Source organism: Equus asinus, chromosome 7, assembly GCF_041296235.1.
Source record: "Equus asinus isolate D_3611 breed Donkey chromosome 7, EquAss-T2T_v2, whole genome shotgun sequence".
Lineage (NCBI taxonomy): Eukaryota > Metazoa > Chordata > Mammalia > Perissodactyla > Equidae > Equus > Equus asinus.
The window spans coordinates 95224090-95246555 of NC_091796.1; the positions used below are offsets into that span (position 1 = coordinate 95224090).

The window sequence follows — 22466 nt, forward strand, 5'->3', positions numbered from 1 at the left end:
TTCATGTTTGGGAGGCAGTAGAGCATTGTGGTTAAAAACATGAGCTTTGGAGTGTGACTGACCTGGGTTCCCGCTCTGGCTCCATTTACTAGCTGTGTAACCTGGGGCAAGTTATTTAACCTCTCTAAGTCTCAGTTTCTTTATCTGTAAAATAGAGATAATAATAATATCTATTTCATAGGGTTGTTGCAAGGATTAAATGAGATACTGTAGGTTTAGCACAATGCCTGGCACTTAACATGTGCTCAATAACTTTTAGCTACCACGTTTTTTACAAGTTTAAATTTTTAAGGAACAGGTTCTCATGAAGATCTGTGATAATAAAATACATGCACTCAAGACTTTTCTTATAAGTTGCTTAAAATAAGCGAACTTAAAGCCTTTCAACTAGTAAAAGCTACGGGCACAATTTCTCCTTGTATGTATATAAGAAAAATTCCTCAGCAATGCAACACATTTAGAAAGGGCACTTTTAAAATTAAAAAGAAAACATCTGTATTTAAAGTATACAGGCACATAGTTAAAACATCTTGGATTTTATAACACCTGTGGTAAATGATTTTTACAAACAACTTTGTAGGTTTGTTTTATAAAATACAGTCTCCGGTAAAGTATAAGTAAAGAGTATTATTCTCTTCCTTTTAAAAAAAGAAAGGAAATTCTGATATGAGGACATTAAGGGACTTGAAAAATAATAGCAAAATTGGGACATGAATTAAGGTTCTATAAATGCCAAACACTGCTACACAGGGATATTAAACTTAGAAGCACATTTTTCCCCAAATGAGAGGTTCCAGTTTAGTCTTTATAGACTCTTATCAGAAAGTCATATTAATCTAGCCTACTCAAAGAAGCTATTCCTCAGAGTTATAAATAAAATATCTACTTGTTATCATTTTCAAGGGAATAGAACACAAGGTAATCTTTTCTGTAAGATCTAGATCTACAAAATTAATTTTATGAATTGAAAAGCAGATCAAAATTTTTCTAAAAGTTAAAACGGTTTTTAAAGTTTAATTTTAATGTAAAACTTTTAAAGACTACAAATTAGTCACACCTGCAAAATCCAACTTCTTATCACTTTGTAAATGTTTTAGGTATAACAAGTTCCATGAAAGCACCACAAAAAAGCTTTTGGCTTGTTTAACTTTGTTAAAATCAATGACTAGAAGTAAATAATAATTTGGGAACTCATTAGTAAGTGGAATGATAATTATATCCTTTGTTTTGAACTTTGATTTTGTACAACAATAGCTCATATTATAGAAACTTCCTCATCATTTTCAATAAAAAAATGTAATTTTAACAGAAACCTTTAAAATAACTGAAAATTAAAATGTATACAGCTCTACTTAGAGAAACTTAATTTTCCTAAGACGTCTTCCATCTGTCCTATCAACATACACTATCTGAAAAAGAGTTATATGTAAAACTTTCTAGAACAACCAGATAATATTCCACTGAGTCAGAATTTCTTGGGCTTTCATAATTATAATTACTTCAATTGAAAAGTTCTTGATCCAACGAAAAAAACCTTCTTATTGTCACTATTTTTCTTACATACATCAACTACCCAACCCACCTACCGACCTCCACTCTTATACAAACAAGTACTTTTCATCAATTGCTTTCCAATTTAACTTGATAGATTTATAATCATTTCTGATAGTACACATTTTTAAAACATAGTTTAGAAAAAGAGGAAAAATTATCACATACCTGTCCATCTAAGTCGAATGCTAAGCAAGCTATACCATGTGTATGAACATCCTTTAGAATTGATATGGTCTGCACAGTGTAAGAATCCCAAACACAGATATAAGGCTCCTTCCCCACTTGTCCTGTTGCTACCAATACTCGTTCGGGATGCAAAGCAAGGCTGCAAAATAAACAAACAAACAGACTTAAAAATTGCTTATAGAGTTTTTATAGCATTTAGTATATATAACATTTATATATATCAACATGAAAATTAGACTTTAATTATGTATCCATTTAAAATAATTTGGATTTAAAGTAAAATAACATCTATAAAAATTCATGTTGTTACTACTTCAATAGTATATGTGATAAACAGTTATGATAGACTTCATAATCCCTATAATTCGATATAAGCTGTGAAAACTTCTCAAAAAAAGAATTCTAAAGAGAGGGGCTGGCCCCATGGCTGAGTGGTTAAGTTCGCACGTTCTGCTTCAGTGGCCCAGGATTTTGCCAGTTCAAATCTTGGGCGCAGACACGGCACTGCTCATCAAGCCATGCTGAGGCAGCATCCCACATGCCACAACTAGAAGGACCCACAACTAAAAATACACAACTATGTACCCGGGGGCTTTGGGAGAAAAAAGAAAAATAAAATCTTAAAAAAAAAAACAAACAAGAATTCTCACAAGGGATCAACTGAACCACAGCAACAAATTAGTAGCACCCCTACCACCTGCCATTTTCTTATTTGGTATTCATCTGTTTTTAAGCCCTCTCTCCCATTTTACTCTTTTATTGGATAAAGTTAGGCCAAATCTTAGTGTCCAAAAATAGCATTTAGTAGCACTCATATTGTAACATTAATATTAAATTATAAATCCCATTTTAAGAAACAGAAAATTCACCCATAATTCACAGAAAGTAATCTATGAGTCTTTAGAGACAAGACAAAGACCTAACAGTTGGCAATGGTTTATGTACATCAGCAGAAGGCAGGAAATTAATATAAATTTCTCCTTGACAAATTTTTCTACAAGTAAATTTAGATGATCAGATTTGCCTTTTGAGGAAAAAAATCACTCCTAGCACCACGGTAGAGGATGAACTCAAAGAGGGAAAAGTTAGGAGGGTATTAAAGCAGAATCAACTGACTGGATGTAGGGAGTAAGGGAAAGGGAGCGGAGATGACTCTTGGGTTTCTGCCTTGGGCATCTGGATGGGTTGCGGTGGTATTCATCAAGTCAGGGAATACTAAGTGAGTAACTAGTGAGAGGGAAGTGGAAATGGAAATTTGGCTCAAGATACTAAAATCAACCAATGTAATATATCATATTAATAGAATAAACACAAAAAAATCCCACATATATTCATCTCAATAGATGCAGAAAAAGCACCTGACAAAAATTCAACTTCTTTCACGATAAAAAACACATAACAAACTAGGAATTAAAGAGAACTTCCTCAATCTGATAAAGGGCATCTATGAAAACCCACAGCTAACATCACATTTAACGGAGAAAGCCTGAAAGTACCCCCTCTTAAGTATAGGAACAAGACAAGGATGTCAGCTTTTGCATTTCCATTCAGTATGATAGTGGATATTCTAGCCAGGACAACTAGGCAAGAAAAAGAAAGAAATGGCAGAAGTAGAGCTATCCCCACTTGCAGATGACATGATCCTGTATATAGAAAATCCTAAGGAATCCACAAACAAACTACAACAAAATAAATCCCAAGTAGAAAAAATTAATAAATGAGTTCAGCAAGGTTGAGGGATATAAGATCAATACAAAACACCAACTGTATTTCTATACACTACCAACGAACAATCTGAAAATTAAATCAAGAAAACAATTCTACTTAGAATAGCAAGAAAAAGAATAAAACACTTAGGGATAAATTTAACCAAAAAAGCACAGGACTTGTACGCTGAAAACTACAAAACACCACTGAGGAAATTTTAAAAGATCTAAATAAATGGGAAGGTATCTCATGCTCTAAGCTTGCAATATTGTTAAGATGACATTACTTCCTAAATTGATCTACAGAACCAACACAATCCCTGCCAAGGTAATAGGTGCCTTCCTTGAAGAAACTGACAAGCTGAATCTAAAATTCAGAATAGCCAAAACAATCTTGAAAAAGAACAAAATTGGAAGACTCATACTTTCCAATTTCAAAACTTACTGCAAAACTATAGTAAACAAGAGATTATAGCACTGGCATAAGGATAGACATGCAGATCAAAAAAACAGAATTGAGAGTCCAGAAATAAACTAATACATTTATGGTCAATTGACATCCAACAAGGGTGGTGCTGAGATAATTCAATGAAAGAAGAATGGTCTTTTCAATAGACAGTGCTGGGACATATGAATATCCAAATACAAAAGAATGAATTTGGACCTATGCCTCAAACCATATGCAAGAATCACCTCAAAATCTAAGAGCTAAAATTATAAAACCCTTAGAAGAAAACATAGACATATATCTTACTGACCTTGGGATGAAATAATGGTTTCCTTACATGTGACACCAAAATCAGAAATGACAAAAGAAAAAATAGATAAAATGGACTCTGGCTCTGCTCTTCACAGGGTTTTGGGTAAGTTACTTATCTTAGCCTTATTTTCTCATCTATAAAAAGGGAATATATTTAACAATAAGTAATGTGAAGACAATTTCTCCACACTTGGAAATTGGGGAGGAAAAACAGGAAGGTCCTCATACTTTAACCATAAAATCTACATACAATAGGTCAGAGATATTAGAAGTCACACAAAATAAAGAGGATACGGTAGGTACATGTTTAGTATTTACACAAAACAGCCAGTTTTCCAAAGAGGTTGCACCATGTTATGTTCCCACAATGTACGAGAGTTCAGTTGCTCCACATTTTCACTAATATTTGGTGTTGCCAGTCTTTTTAATTTGGATTTCCCTAATGAATAATGATATTGAGTAATGTTTCTTATAATCTATGTGTTCAAGTCTTCTGACCACTTTAATTGGGTTGTCTGTACACTATTTTTGAGTTCTGAAACTATTTTATATATTCTCAATACAAGCCCCTTTGTCCAATATGTGATTTTCAAATATTTTCTCCCAAGCTGTAGCTTTTCTTTTAATTCTCTTAACAGTTTCTTTCAACGAGAAAACATTTTATGAAATCAGTTCATCAACTTTTTTGTTTTACTGACCATGCTTTTGCATAACAAAAGGTAATAAAGATTTCTTCATGTCTTCTTCTAAAAGTTTTATAGTTTTATGTTTTACTTTTAAATCATCCATTTTGAATTAATTTTTGTATAAGGTATAACATAGGTTGAGGCTCATTTTTTTTTCCCCATATGGACGTCCAATTTTTTCCAGCACCATTTATTGACAATACTATCTTTTCTCTATTGAATTGCCCGTGCACCTTGGCCAAAAGTCAACTGATCACATCTATGTTAATCTGTCACAAATTGTACCTTATATTCTTTCCCTTAATCTATATATCTATCTTTTCATCAATACCACACCGCCTTGATTGCTGTAGGTTTACAATAAGCCTTAAAATTGAGTACGTGAGTCCTCCAACTTCATTCCTTTTCAAAATTGTTTCGGCTGTTCTAATGACTTTATTTTCCCTATAAAGTTTAGAATCAGTTTGTATACCCTAAACATCCTGTTGGAATTGGGATTGGGATTGCATTAAATCTACAGAACAATTTGAGGAGAACTGACATCTTAACTACATTGAGTCTTCCAATCCATGAACATGATGCATCCCCCCTTTCTTAGGTCTTCTTTGCTTTTTTCAGTTTCATTTTATAGTTTTTAGTACACAGATCCGGCATGGATTTTGTTGAATTTATACAGGACTTTTTTGAGTTTTTATAAATGGTAGTGTTTTAAATTTCAGTTTCCAGTTGTTCATTGCTAGAATGTAGAAATACAGTTAATGTATTATGTTGACCTTGTATCCTGCGACCTTGCTAAATTTACTAATTAGTTGTAGGAGTTTGTGTGTGTGAGTTTTGTAGATTATATGGAATTTTCTATGTAGGCAATCATGTTATCCAGGAAGAGAGACAATGTATTTCCTCCGTTCCTCTAAGCCTTTTATTTCTATTTCTAGCCTTACTGCACTGGCTAGAACTTCCAGTACAATGTTGAATTAGTAGTGGTAAGAGAGGACATCCTCATCTTTTTCCTGGTCTTACAAGGAAAACACTCATTCTCTCACCACTAAAGCATGATGTTAGATGTAGGTTTTTATACATGCCTTTATAGTTGAAAAGTAGCCCTCTATTCTTAGTTTGCTAAGCATCTTTTGAAACACGGACAAATGCTGAATTCTGTCAAACTCTTTTCCTGTAACTATTGAGAAGATCATATGGTTTTGCTTCTTTCATCTGTTAATACAGTAAATTACATTGATTAATTTTCTAATGTTGAACTGGCCTTGCATTTCTGGAATAAGCCCCACTTGATCATAATGTATTATTCTATTGATGGGTTTATTTGCTTATCAGCTTATTTTGTTGAGAATTTTTAAATCTATGTTAATGAGGGGTAGTGGTCTATAATTTCCCTTTCTTCTAAGGTCTTTGCCTGGATTTTATATTAGAGCAATGCCAGCTCCTAAAATGAGTTGGGAAGCTTTCCCTCCTCTTCTATTTTCTGTAAGAAATTGTATAGAATTGGTATTAGTTCTTATTTTTAAATTTTGGACAGAATTACCAGTGAAACCATCTGTAACTGGAGATTTCTGTTTTGGAATATTTTAAGCTATAAATGCAATTACCCAATAAATATAGGGTTATTCCCATTATCTACTGCTTCTTGGTGAGTTGATAGTTTGTATCTTTCAAGGGAATAGTCTATTGTATCTAAGTTGCCAAAAATATACGCATAGAGTTGTTTGCAGTATTTCCTTATCCTCCTCTTATTTTCTTTGGGTCTGCAGTGATAGCCTGATGAATATTAGTTATTTCTGTTTTCTCCTTTATGTTCCTGGTCAATCAAGCTAGACATTTATCAATTCAATCAATCTTTTCAAACAACTAGCTTTTGGTTTGATTTTTCCCTGTTTTGCTGTTTTCATTGATTTTTGCTCTTTATTATTTCCTTCTTTCTGTTTTAGGGTTTAGATTGCTATTCTTATTCTAGTTCATAAGGTGAAACTTTAAATTACTAATCTGGAATCTTTTTTTCAAGTATATGTATTTAATGCTATAAATTTCCCTTGAAATAATGCTTTAGCTGAATCTTACAAATTTTGATATGTTGTATTTTTCTTCCAGTTCAAAATATTTTCTGATTTCCTTTCTGTTTACTTTAATGATTTTTATTTTGATTCCATTATGTTAAGAGAACATATTTTATACGATTTCAATTCTTTTAAATTTGTTGAGGTTTGTTTTATAGGATATGACCTGCATTGGTAAATGTTCCAATGGCACTTGAAAAGAACATGTATTCTGTTATTACTGACTCATGCTATCTGTTATGCCATGAATAATAAAGTCCTTTATCTCTGACCCAGGAATTTCATACCTTTGCCAACATCCAAGAAACAGTAAAAGTCTAACATTAATTTTTAGAAAGGCTAAAAATATATCCCAGACTTTATCAGTTTTCTATGCTGCTGTGACAAATCAACACAAATTTAGCATCTTAAAACAAAATAAATTTACTATCTTGCATTCTGCAGAGCAGAAATCCAGCTACAGAGTAGCTCAGCTGGGTCCTCTGCTTAGAGTCTTACAAGGCCAAAATGAAGTTGTCAACACAATTTCATTCCTTTCCGGAGTCTCTGAGGATGAATCGGCTTCCAAGTTCATTCAAAATGTTAGCTTAATTCAGTTCCCTGTGGTAAAAGGACTGAGGTCTTCGTTATCCTGCTGGCTGTCAGCTAGGAACTTCTCACCTCCCTAAGGCCACCTGCATTTTTCATCACGTTGCCACTTCATCTTCAAACCAGCAAAGGCACAATGAATCCTTCTCAAGCTTTGAATCTTTCTGACTTCTGCTGCATCTCTTCTGACTCCAGCTGGAGAAAGTCTCTGTTTTTAAGGGCTCACCTGATTAGACTGGGCCCATCTGGATAATCCAAGACACTCTCTTAAGGTCCATATCTTAATTATATCTTCAAAGTCACTTTTGCCATGTAACAACATATTCACAAATTCCAGGGATTAGGGAGTAGCTATCTTTGGTGGGGGGCAATCTAGCTACCACACAGACTCAGACAGTGAGTCCACTAGGGAATTCTTTATTTCTGTTTTTGTATTTTTCAGTTCTAAACATTACATTTTTCTACGGCTTCTATTTCTTTGCTGAGAACTTCTAACATTTGTTGCAAGAGCATTCCCCTTTACTTTGTGGCATATATTTATAACAACTCCTCTAAATTCTTTGATAATTCCAACAACTACATCTTCTTGAGGCTGAAGACTGTTGTCTTTTCTAAATTGTTAAGATTTTCCTAACTCCTTGTATGATAATTTTAGATTATATCCTGGACATTTTGAATATTATAAACTCTAGGTCCTGTTAAAATCCTCTAGAGAATGTTGAATTTTTTGTTTGTTCAGCAGGCAAGCAATCCAGTTAGGTTCAGGGTCCCAACTCTCCTTCTGTGGTTCCAATGTTAATTTCGTTTTTAAAGTCTTTGCAGGGCTACCACATGTATACACCAAGGAGCCAGTCTGAAATCTGGATGATTGTAGTTCAGTTCTTAAAGGCTTTGATATGCTGTTTGCAGTCAGTTCCAACCATATACAGCATAAGAGTGAATCTGGGACATCAAATATTGCTTTATGAGCTCCCCTTCTTGGGCTCCCTGCTCTGCATATTACCTCCACACTCTCCATCTCCCAGGGGCCCCTCTTCACGGAATATGACTATGAAGGTTTAGAGTATGAGCCTCCGCATACTGTCATGCACTTCCTGCAACTGGCTCTGCCTCTGGGCAAAAAGCATTCTGCCTATTTTTTTAATTGGTTAGTTGTGATCATATTATTGCATTGTAAGCATTCTTGATATATTTTGGATACAATTCTTTTCTCAAATACATGTTTTGTAAATGTGTTACCCAGTTCATGGACTAACTTTTCATTTTCTTCATGGTATCTTCTAAAGAGCAAAAGATTTTAATTTTTTAAAGAAACTTTTTTTAGACTAATTTTAGACTTATAAAAAAGTTGTTAAAATAGTACAAACGGTTCTCTTATATCCCTCATCTCATTTCCCTAACATAAACATCTTAGATATCCATGGTACAATGATCAGGAAGAGAAAATAAACATTAGTATGGTACCATTAACTAAACAACAGACCTTATTCAAAATTCATCAATTTTGGGGCCGGCCCTGTGGCTGAGTGGTTAAGTTCCTGCACTCTGCTTCAGTGGCCCAGGGTTTTGCCAGTTCGGATCCCGGGCACAGACATGGCACCATTCATCAGGTCATGCTGAGGTGGCATCCCACATGCCACAATTAGAAGGACCCACAACTAAAAATATGCAACTATGTACTTGGTGGGGGGGGGGGAGGGGGCTTTGGGGAGAAAAAGGAAAAATAAAATCTTTAAAAAAAGAAATTTCACCAATTTTTCCACTAATGCCTTTTTTCTGTTCAAGATCCTATCCAGGATCCCAGGCTGCATTTAATTGTCATTTCTCTGTAGCAGTTCTTTAGACTTTCCTTGTCTTTCATAACCTTAAACTTCTGAAAAGTACTAATCAGTTATTTTGTAAAATGTCTCTCAATTTGGATTTGTAAGATGTTTTCTCACGATGGAGTGAAGTTATGCATTTTTGGCAAGTATATCGTAAAAATTATATTTGTTCTCCTTAGTGCATCATATCAAGGAGCTGAGGATGTCAATATGTATGATTACTGATGATGCGTATCTCGATCCCTTGGATAAGCTGGTGCCTGCCAGGCTTCTCCACCATTAAGTCACCACAAAGCTTCTCTTCATAGTCAATAAGCATTTGAGGGGAGATGCTCTCAGATTATGCAAATTCTGTTTCTCCTCAAACTTCCATTGACTAATTTTAGTGTCTATTGGTGGATGTTGCCAGAAACAGTTACTACTACAGTATTCACCTAATGTATTCCTCTTATTTCCCTCTTTTCTTTTACATTTATTAGTTGGAATTCCACAATAAGGAAGAACTAACTTTTCTCCCTTATTAGTTTATTTAATCCATTGTTTGTTTATATCAGCTTGAATTCACGGGTATTTATTTTTTTCCAAGGGTCAACAAACTTTTCCCATAAAGGAACAAACAATAAATATTTTAGGCTTTGTGGGCCATACAATCTCTGTCACAGTTACTCGACTCTGTGATACTATTATAATGCCAAATCAGCCACAGATTGTAAATGTATGTATGTAATATGTAAACCATACATTCTCATTGGGAGCAATATCACCTCCAGGAGAGTAAAAATCAGTTCTTGTGTGTATGGATGTCTTATTCTTTTTATGTATAAAGCAGATATACATACAGTACATAAATTGGCATATAGTATATGTGTGCTATTAAAATTTTGTAGTGGGTTGGGACAATTAGGAAAAAAAATAGCTAAAAGGATTCCTTGGGGGAACTATAATGAAAAAAAGGTTGCAAAAACAGTCATGTCTGTTTTCCAATAAAACTTTATTAAAATAGGCAGCAAGCCATATTTGGCCAACAGCCTGTTGTTTGATGACTCCTAGTTTTACTCTATTTGAAATTCAATACTATCATTATTTATTTTGTGGCTCAAATCATTCCATCTTTGGCCTTTAGGAGATCCTTCAAGTTGGTTCCCTTATTGTTTCAACAAGCCAACATCTCTTTCGCATTTACTTACTTTGTTGCATCACAAAATATTCCAGGCTTATCTAGTATTTTTCCTGCTCCAGCCCTGTAATGAACTACTTCTCCAGGAAGCCCTTGTTCCTTTTCTTGGAGAATGGTGTTTAGATAGCAAGATCTAGGCAGTAGGTGTGCTCATTGTTACTGGAATGTTACTGCTTCCAGGCTCCCTCTGTAGACTGAGCCAGGAAATGTATGTATACTAACGCATTTACACACACACATCTGCATTCTGTATCTATCTGTATATATATATATATATTTAAAAACCATGAGTTCATATTGATACCTCTGATTCTAATCCCAAACCACAGGGTTCATTTAATACTTCTCTCTTTCCTTATTTATAACTTCTTTCCCCAAGAGTGAGAAATCGGGCTCTCATAATCTGAAATCTATTTACTTATTTCATTTTAGTATATACAAAGTTGTTTCAGAATTGCTAGGCCTGTGAGAAACAATTTTACCAACTAGATTATAGTATTATCCATAGTTCTTTTTGTCTGTATCCTTACAGTACCCAGTCAAGATACCGTTATCTCAGTTTTTTAGTTTAAGTTGCTCTCCGTAAACCTCAGCAGTGGAGTCCTGGGAGAGAGCTTGTGAAACTGTAGTTAGAATTTATTATTCTCTTTTTATTTACAGTTACTTTACAGTTTTTACAGTCTCTGTTTAAATAATGGTAAGGCTAAGGTTTTGCATAGAAATTTCATAGTTGTGAAGTGATTTTGCATTGTTTGGAGAAGAGATTTTGGGAGGTTACTTACTACATACCTGCCATTGTCTTCAGTTACCTAGAAGCCTGAAAAGTTTTAATTCTAATGAGGTTCAATTTATAATCTTTCCTTTTATAAATCACACTTTTTATGTCCTATTTCCTTGCTTTTTTCCTAGAAATTTTATAGTACTAGCTTTCACGTTTACGATATATGACTCAATTTGAGTTAAATTTTGTATACGGTGAGGTATATAGTTGAGGTTCATTTTTTCCCCATATAGATATTCAGTTGGTTTGAACATTTGTTGAAAGACTTTCCCTCCTGTCCCCCCCAACCCCCGCCCCGAGGAAGACCAGCCCTGAGCTAAAATCTGACGTGAATCCTTCTCTTTTTGCTAAGGAAGATTGGCCCTGAGGTAACATCTGTGCCATCTTCCTCTATTTTATATGTGGGACACCTGCAACAGCATGGCTCCATAAGTGGTGCATAGGTCCATGCCCAGGATCTGAACTGGCAAACCCCGGGCCGCTGAAGAAGAGCACATGAACTCAAACACTGCACCACCAGGCAGGCCCCTGAGAAGACTATTTTTGAGCATATTTTATATTCTTACAGGAATCATCCAGTAGAAGAATCATCAAAAATATTGATACAGGAGAAGGGCAGAATTTCTGCAGCAGGAAAAAAAGGGCAGGATATTGTGCACTAGGGGAGGGATTAATACGAGACAGGAGCTGGTGTATTGCTGATGGGTGGGTGGAATCTGAAAGTTCTCTTCTGATAGCTCCAATTTTCTTAATGAAAAAGAAAGCATGAGTGTTTTTATAGTATTCTTGAAGTCAACTTAATATCTACAGTTAAGTTTTATTCCACATATTGCCTAGCATATTGCCGTACATATAGTCAAACTCAATAACACTTAGAAATTGATTTGGGAGAAAGATGATAGAAGCAACCATTTCTAGGTATGTTCTTTTTTTTTTAAAGATTGGCACCTGGGCTAACAACTGTTGCCAATCTTTGTTTTTTTTTTCCTGCTTTATTTCCCCAAACCTCCCCTCCCCGTACACAGGTGTATATCTTAGTTGCAGGTCCTTCTAGTTGTGGGATGTGGGACGCCACCTCAACGTGGCCTGACGAGCGGTGCCATGTCCGAGCCCAGGATCTGAACCCTGGGCCGCCGCAGCGGAGCACGCGAACTTAACCACTCAGCCACGGAGCCGGCTCCTCTAGGTGTATTCTTATTCTAAAACGTTTAACAAGGTGATTACTCATCCATATTATGACACCGTCATTTGAAACACATGGAAAGAACAAATTCTTTTTTTTAAGTTATTTTCCCTATTACTATTCCTGAGTAATGAGAATTACGTAGGTAAGAGCACTGTCATCAAATCCCACAATTACATATTAGTTATTTTAAGCATTTAATCTCTAAATTTATCATAATTAGAAAGTAGTAACGCATTAAACAAACATAAAGGGGGCTGTCTCCTTCAAGGTAGTTATCTTCATAGATTTCCCTTCTTATATACAATTGCGTTCATCAGTGTTCCTTTAAATTTATCCTCACAGATCTCAAGTGAGCATTTTTACACTATCACCCAATCCTATTAACACTTAGCTGATAAATTTTGCTTTCCTTCTCTCAACCTCCAAACTTCCTCATGACCACAGTACCCCACCATCAACATTCACCTCATAACTGATAAGTCTGCCTTGTACTCAGCGAATAATATAGATGGAATTAAAGGAGATACTTTGCCCCCAACAAATTCACTAACCTAACTGCACTTGTCCCAGCAGACTCCGGCTTCCCTCTTGTAAAATGGAAGAAATGTCTCTATTCCTCAAACTCTTCACTTGTGCTCTGGATCTCATTCCCCTTACTTTCGAGTACTTTATTTCTAGAACTATGTTTTCTGGCATTATTGCTTCCTCATGACTGAGTCATTCCTATTTGCATTCAAATACACTTATTTAAAAAGCTCCCTGACCCCTCACCTACCACCCTATTTTCTCTGCTCCCCATTCACAGCAAAACTCTTCAGAAGAGTTGTCTCAACATTTTTACCTTTATTTTCTCAACTTATTCCAGTTAGGCTTCTGTCCCTTCTCTTTCCCTGAAGCAGTTCTTTTCAAGGTCATGTGTGACCTTGTCAAATCTAATGGTTAATTCTATGTCCTTGTTTTCCAACACTTTTCAATAGTATTTGACACAAATGACCACTCTTTCCCTTTACTTATTTTTTTTTTGAGGAAGATTAGTGCTGAGCTAACTACTGCCAATCCTCCTCTTTTTGCTGAGGAAGACTGGCCCTGAGCTAACATCCATGCCCATCTTCCTCTACTTTATACATGGGATGCCTACCACAGCATGGCGTGCCAAGCAGTGCCATGTTTGCACCCGGGATCGGAACCGGCAAAACCCGGGCCGCCAAGAAACTGAACCTGCGCACTCAACAGCTGCGCCACCGGGCCGGCCCCCACTCTTTCCCTTTAGAAACACTTTCCTCTCCAGGCTTTCCTGATTCTGTAATATACTAGCCCTTCCTTCTCTGTCTCCTTTGTTAGGCCCTCTCCCACTCCCAACCTCTCAATGTTAAAGTGTCCGAGGGGTTTGTCTAGGCTGTCTTCCCTTCCTTTCCCAGGTGATTTCATCCAATCCCACGTCTTCAGATGCATATGTACAGTGATAACCCCCAAATCTATATCTCTAGCCCAGAGCAATGGACATATTATGGGCAACTCACATTTCACACATTCAGAATTTTTTTCCTCCTTACTCACTTTCCAATCTACTTCTCCTCATCTTAGTAAATGGCATCACTACCCACTCAATTGCTCAGACCAAGAATCTAAATTTTATCCTCATCACTTCTTTTTTCCTTATTCATCACACACATTCCATAGCCTGTCCTATTGGCTCTATCATCACCCCCATCTTCTCTGCTACAACCCTAATCTGAACCACATACCCTTTGTCCTCTATTGCTTCCCTTTAGGGTTTTCTTAACATAGCCAGAGTGATATTTTAAAACAACACAAATTTGACCTCATCATTCAGCTGGTTAAAATCCTCCAATAGCTTCCTATTAAACTAGAATAAAAACAAAACTATCTATATGGCACTTCTAAGGCTCTACAAGATCTGCCCTAACTTCTCGAACCTCAACTTCCACTATTTTCCCTCTTGTTCATAGGCTCCAGCCACAGTGGCCTTTCTGTCCCTTCAAAAGACCAAGCTCATTAGGCTCTCAAAGTCTGTCTAGAATGATCTCCCAAATCTTGATTCGTTCATTATTATTCACGCTTCAGGTCAAATGTAACTTGCTTAGAGAAGCCTTCCCTGACTACTCCTAGTCATCCCAACATATTCTATCCCATTACCCTATTTTATTTGTAGTTGTTATCACTATCTAAAATTACTATTATGCATTTATTATCTTACTCTCTTCCACTAGAATGTGTACTCCATTAGGACAGAGACTTTCCCTTTTTGTTCATATTACTCCTTAGTACTCCTTAGGTACCTAGAACAATGACTAGCACAAAGCAGGTATTCAATCAATATTTGTTAACTGAATTTCCAAAGAAGCTGCTGGTGCTAAAATAAATTTTGTGAATGAAACAATCCTCAATACATAAAAATCATTATGTATAGCTTTTTGTCCCTGCATTATTACTTATAACAGTAAAAACTTGAAAACCACCTAAATGTCCAACATTTAAGAAATGGTTAAATAACAATGGTACACTCACAGGATGGACTCTCATGTAATCATTAAAAACATGTATGGAGATTTTTCATAATACTGGGGAAAACTTACTTTATAATGTTAAATTAAAAGCACAGAATCCATAATTTTATATATAAGATTCAAATACTTAAGAAAACACGTATCAGACAATCTGCCAAAACTCACACAAGAAACAGATGATCTGAATAAGCATATCTATGATGATGATCTACAATAGATATAGATCTACTAAAGAAATTGAATCAATAATTAATAACCTTCCAAAATAGAAAGCATTAGGCCCAGATAGGTTCACTGGTAAATTCTACCAAATATTTAAGCAAGAAATTATACCAATTCTCCACAATCTCTTTCAAAGGACAGAAACAGAGGGAATGCTTCCTAACTCATTTTATGAGGCTAGCACTAACCTAACACCAAAACTAGAGACATTACAAGAAAAGAAAACTACAGACCAATATCTCTCATGAATACAGATGCAAAAATTTTCAACAAAATATTAGCAAATTGAATCCAAAAAATATAAAAAGAATTATACATCACAACCAAGTGAGACTTATCCCAGGTATGATTCAAAAGTCAATTAATGTAATCCATCACATCAATAGCCTAAAAATGAAAAATCACATGATCATATCAACAGATACAGAAAAAGCATCTGACAAATGCCAACACCCATTTATGATGAAAACTCTCAGGAAACCAGGAATACACAGGAGCTTTGTCAACATGATCAAGAATATCCAAGGACCAGCCCAGTGGCATAGTGGTTAAATTCACATGCTCTGGTTCAGTGACCTGGGGTTCGCAGGTTCGGATCCCAGATGTGGACCTACACACTGCTCATCAAGTCATGCTGTGGTGGCACCCCACATACAAAGTAAAGGAAGATTGGCACAGACGTTAGCTCTGGGCCAATCTTCCTCACCAAAAATAAAAAAGAGTACCCACAAAAAACCTACAGCTAACAACTAGGAGCTGGCCCAGTGGCACAGTAGTTAAGTGTGCATGTTCTGCTTCAGTGGCCCGGAGTTTGCCGGTTCAGATCCTGGGTGCGGACATGGCACCACCTGGCAAGCCATGCTGTGGGAGGCATCCCACATATAAAGTGGAGGAAGATGGGCACGGATACTAGCTCAGGGCCAGTCTTCCTCAGGAAAAAGAGGAGGATTGGCAGCAGATGTTAGCACAGGGCTAATCGTCCTTGAAAAAAGAAAAAACCTACAGCTAACATCTCCTCATAGTGAGAAACCCTAAGCTTTCCCACTAAGATCAGGTACAAATCAAGAATGTCCCCTCTCACCATTCCTCTTCAACACTGTACTGGAAGTCCTTGCTAATGCAATAAGGTAAGAAAAGGATATAAAAGGTACACATATTGGGAAGGAAGACATAAAACTGTCTTGTTTGCAGATAACATGATTGTCTGCATAGAAAATCCAAAAGAATCAGCAAAAAAACTCCTAGAACTAATAAGCAATTATAGCAAGGTTGCAGAATACAAGGTTAATATATAAACGTTAATTGCTTTTCTATATCCTGACAATGAACAAGTGGAATTTGAAATTAAAAATACAATACCATTTACATTAGCACCAAAAAAACTGAAATACTTAGGTGTAAATCTAACAAAATAAATATAAAATCTTAATGAGGGAAACTACAAAACTCTGATAAATGAATTCAAAGAAGAACTAACTAAATGAAGAGATATTCTATGTTCATAGATAGTGAGACTCAATACTGTCAAGATGTCACTTCTTCCCAACTTGATCTTCAGAGTCAATGCATGTTGGGAGATCATGGAGAGGACACAGCCACTGGTTGACCTCAGGCAATCAGAGGCTACTTCCCACTCCCCTGTCCTTGGAATGTACCTTGTGCCCACTATTCCTATACAAGGATCCACTTCAAGGACACAGCCTTGAGAGAGTAATGTGTTATTGAGACCATCTGGACTGTATACATGACTGAATCCCATTAAAGCCTCTATATAAACTCTAAAGATTCTGGCAGGTAGGTATGGAGATCTACTCATCTTGTGGTCGCCCAAGACACGTGTAAGTTCCCTTGCTTATTAAAACTGCCTCTTTCTTCAGTCTCTCCCTGCCTTCCATGTACAGGGGACAGTTACGAACTTTCATCAGGGGAATTCCTGAGGCTGTGAACCAACAATGCAATCCCACTCAAAATCCCAGCAAGTTATTTTATGGATATTGACAAACTGATTTGAAAGTCTACATGGAGAGGCAAAAAATGCAGAATAGCCAACACAATATTGAAGAGGAAGAACAAAGTTGGAGGACTGACACTACCCAACTTCAAGACTCACTATAAAGTTATAGCAATCAAGACAGTGTGGTAGTGGCAAAAGAACAGACAAATAGATCAGTGGAACAGAACAGAAAGACCAGAAACAGATCTCCATAAATATAATCAACTGATCTGTGATAAAGGAGCAAAGGCAATACAATGGATCAAAGATAATCTCTTCAACAAACAGTGCTGCAACTGGATATGCACATACAAAAAGTGAATTTGGACACAGACCTTACACCCTTCACAAAAATTAAATCAAAATGGATCATAGATCTAAATATAAAACTATATTTTATATATATATATAATATATTATATATATTATATATATTATAAATATATAATAATATTTATATATTATATTAAATATAAATGTAAAACTATAAAATTCCTAGAAGGCAACATAGGAGAAAACCTAGATGACCTTGGATATGGTGATGCCTTTTTAGATACACGACCAAAAAAACGATCCATGAAAGAAACAACTGATAAACTGGACTTCATTAAAATAAAAAACTTCTGATCTATGAAAGACAATGTCAACATCATTAGAAGACAGCCACAGACTGGGAGGAAACATTTGCAAAAGACACATCTGATAAACGACTCTTATCCAAAATACACAAAGAACTCTTAACACTCAAAAACAAAAAACCCAATTAAAAATCAGGCCAAAGACCTTAACACACTCCTCACCAAAGAAGATATACAGATGGCAAATAAGCATATGAAAAGATGCTCATCATATGTCATCAGAGAAATGCAAATAAAAACAATGAGATTATACTACATACCTACTAGAATAGCCAAAATCCGGAACACAGACAACACCGAATGCGACAAGGAGGTGGAGCAACAGGAATTCTCATACATTGCTAGTGGGAAGGCAAAACACTACAGCCACTCTGAAAGACAGTTTGGCTGTTTCTTACAAAACTAAACATCCTCTTACCATATAATCCAGTAATTGTGCTCTTTTGTATTTACCCAAAGGAGTTGAAAACTTGTGTCCACACAAAAATCTGCTCATGGATGTTTACAGCAGCTTTATTCATAAATGCCAAAACCTGGAAACAACCAAGATGTCCTTCAGCTGGTGAATGGATAAACAAGCCTTGTACATCCAATGGAACATTATTCAGCACCAAAAAAGAAATGCACTATCGAGCTATCAAAAGACATGGAGGAAGCATAAATGCATATTACTAAGTGAAAGAAGTCCATCTGAAAAGGCTATATATTGTATGATTCCAACTATATGACATTCTGAAAAAGGCAAAACTATGGGGACAGTAAAAACATTAGTGGTTGTAGGGTGTGGGGTAGTAAATAAGCAAAGCACAGAGGATTTTTGGGGCAGTGAAAATTCTCTGTATGATATTATAATGATGGCTACACATCATTATACATTTGTCCAAACTCACAGAATGTACACCACCAAGAGTGAACCCTAAGGTAAACTATGGACTTTGAGTGATTGAAATGAATATGTAATGTGAGCTTCCACACCAGAGGCAATGGTGTCTAGTACTGTATCTCCTGACCAAGAAAGAAAAGTCTCTCATAGTGATGAAAAAAGATAGATTCCAACGGATTTGAGGCAGAGACTGAATGTCCTTGTTGGCTGGGAAGTGAAGTAGGTACATGATTCCCAGGAACAGGAAGGGCAGCAGGATTTCCTTGACCAGGAGACCTATGGCAACTGCGCATCTCAGTTCTTCCAAATGATCTGGGGAACAGGCTACGTACACTTCTCTTGCCGTCAATTTATTTCTGGGCCTTTAATTTCAATTAGGTGCTCCCTGTTCTGCCACACATTCCATGTGTCCAGTACCCATGACATCTCCCTTTCCATCAAGAGTTTGAGCCATCCACCCCTTGGCAATGATAGAATCCAGAATTCTCATCTCGCAACCAACCTGTCTCTTTGCTTTATCCCTATATCCCCCAGCCTCTGAATGGAAGTAAAATCAGGTATTCTCCCCCGATTGTGAAGAACAAGGTAACTTTTAGAGTGAAATCTGAGTTAACACCTCCTACAATCACAACCCCTTGTTTGCCAACCCAGCATTATGAGCTGTCCATCCCAGAAAAAAAAAATTACGCATTTTGTGGTAGTATGATGAATTGAGCGTGCCAATGGCCTCCAAAATAGCTAGATCCAGGGTGCAATGTCAATCTTCAGTCTCATGCCTATCCCCTGGTTCTAGGAGTCAAACGCCACCAAGGAATTATTTAATGTTTTCCCCTATGCTTGTTACCTCAGATAGTGTTGTAAGGTGGACATGATATTTCACTTGATCTTTTAACAATCCAATCCACCTTTAAATTACACTGGCCACCTGAGAGTGATACTGTAGATAGGAAATCCACGAGCTATTAAGGCTTTTGTACCAGTTCTTGCTATTTTGGCCAATACGGTAGTATCATATGTCACCCTATAATTAAAATAGATACCACTGTAGCCAAGATAGTTTCTTTACGCTGGCTAGGTATAACCCTTTGCCAGTCCTATGATGTCTCAGAATACTGACCCATACTGAAGACACAAAGGAGGACACTGGCTGGCCTAAAGAGAAGTCAGTCAGCTATTAGTGGCTCCTTCATGCTTGGTTAGTGGCAACGTGACCTCAAGCCCTACGAAGCACAATATCCCAGCTACTTTGCCCTGATTGGACATGAACCTAGGGTGCTATTTTCACTCTCCATGTGAATATATCCACTGTACAATTTCATAGAGTGGGGGTGATTTGTCCTTCTGACGGGCATTTATACTAAATTTTAACATATTAACATCCTGGATCAAATGCTAACATATTGGATATTTGGTCTACTTCTGACTGGAGCAGATCCTGGCTCCAAAATAGAAATTTATCAGTAGACAATCTTGGGCTTTCCATGGCCCAAATCACTCAGCCGAAGCCACTGCAACTGTTCCCTAAGTCTGTTGAAATCATCACCTGGGGCACTGGGTTACACCTCACTTGATACCATCCAGGATGCACCTAATTTTGCCCACTAAATGAACCTTCCAGGTCCCCAGTGAGTGACCATTTTTCTGGACGAACAATACAAAATATGTGTCTTTTAGTATTTTCAGCCCATGATGATACTGAGCAGATCCATCAACAGAAAATCATAGCAAGGATTGCTTTTTTGGGTAATCTCCAATCAAGGATGTCCAGAATGGGAGGACCTTAGGCAAGAGGTCCCAAGTTTTTAAAGGGATCTTAATACTTAGCAAATGATCCACATTGTTATATGATGCATAAGAGCAAGTGAATAAATTTGGCTAGGCCCTGAGTTTTCTGAGGTTGACTTTCTAGCCCACCAGCTAAATATGGATTACTACTATATGTAGAGTAGTGGTTTTCAACACTGGCTGCATGTTAGACTCATCTGGGAAGCTTAAAAATTAAAAACAGAAGCAAACAACAAAGAAACTATACCTGAGACCCACCCTAACCAAATTAAATCAAAATTTCTAAGAATGAGACTTAGCCACTGGTGGTTTTATTATGTTTGCTTCATTTTTAATTCTCCAAGTGATTCTAATATGCAGCCAGGGCTGAGAATCGCAATCGAGAGCAGTGGTTTTCAAACTTTAAAATACATCAATATCACCTGGAGATGACTAAAATGGACTGCTGGGCCCCATACCTAAAGTTTCCGATTAGGTCTGAAGTGAAGCCTGAGAATTTTTATTTCTAACAAGTTTCCAGGTGATACTAATGCTGCTGGTTAAAGGATAATGCTTTGAAAACCACAGACCTAGAGTGAGCTTTTGAAACTTTAATATGCTTACAAATTACCTGAGAATGTTGTTAAAATTTAGAGTCTAATTCAATACGTCTGGGGTGGGGTTTGAAATCTGCATTTTTAATGAGCTCCCATGTGATGCTGACGTTTGCTAGTCTGAGGACTACACCTTTAAATAGCAAGGATGTAGGGCGGCAGGCCATGCGCCATTTTTCAATAACCAAGCAAACTAGAAGCTGCTGGGACAATCTTGAAGGAGGCCAGTTTTGTATACTAATAATGACAACTCATTTTGACAACTTCTTTCTGCTCCCTACCCCTTCCCATTCCCCTGAACCAGGGAACACACACAGTCTCCAAGAGAGTCTTGCGATTACAATGTAATTATTGCAAAACAGCTAACATTTCCCACTAAGGTGAAGCACTCCTCACCTCACTTGATACAGCTGATCACTTCTTTCTCCCTGAAATACTCTTTTCACTTGACTTCCATGACTTCACACTCTCTTGGTTTTCCTCCTGCCTCTTTGGCCACATTTTTGTCAGTTCTTGTTTACCTCCCCTGTATTTAAATGTTGGAGTACCACAGGAATCCACTTTTTAGATCCTTTATCTATACTTACTCCCTCAGTGATCTCATCCAGGTTCATGGCTTTAAACACTATCTATATGCTGATAACACCCAAGTTTATACCAGCCCAGACTGCTTCCCTGAATTATAGACACGTATGTTCAACTGCCTAATTTGCAACCGAAATTTGGTTGTCTATTAGTATCTCAAATGGAACGCTTCTAAAACAGAGCTCATGATCTTCTTTCTCCCAAAACAGAAAACTTACTCTTCCCACAGTCATTCCCAATTCAGTAACTGACAATTCCATTCTTTCAGCCGTTCTGGCCAAAAACTGCAAACATCATTCACCTTTCCTTTCTGTCACAATTTATATCTGATCCATCAGTAAATCATGCCACCTCTATCTTCAAAATATATCTGACCCTTTCTCACTACTTCCACTGTTACCATGCTGGTTCAAGCCTCCAATTATCTCTTGACTGGATTATTGCAACAGTCTCCTAAGTGGTTTCTCTGCTTCCATCCTGCCCCTCTCTCTCAGTCTGTTCTCAGTATAGAAGCCAGAGAGACCTTGTTAAACCATTAAGTCAAATTATGTCATTAATTTGATTAAATTGTTCCCATAACTTCCAGTCTCAGATGGGAAGGGTAAAATCCTCTCGATAGCCTATAAGGTCCTACCCAATCTGCCCCCACCACCATCACTTCATCAGACCTCATTTCTGACTACGTTCACACAAATTCACTGCACTCTAGCCACACTAACTTTC

The 22466-nt window shown here is 36.7% G+C and overlaps 1 protein-coding gene across 9 annotated transcripts in view; it reads right to left on the reverse strand.

Annotated features, from left to right (window-relative positions):
* The window catches only part of EML5 (EMAP like 5), a 139848-nt gene that overhangs the window by 111494 nt on the left and 5888 nt on the right, over window positions 1–22466 (reverse strand). For all 9 annotated transcript variants that reach the window (XR_011504730.1, XR_011504731.1, XM_070514169.1 and 6 more), the window contains exon 2: window positions 1720–1879. Coding sequence is in view for 7 of the 9 variants with exons in the window: in XM_070514169.1 (XP_070370270.1) it covers window positions 1720–1879 (160 nt within the window). In the remaining 2 variants the exon portion in view is untranslated. The remainder of the gene's footprint in view (window positions 1–1719; window positions 1880–22466) is intronic.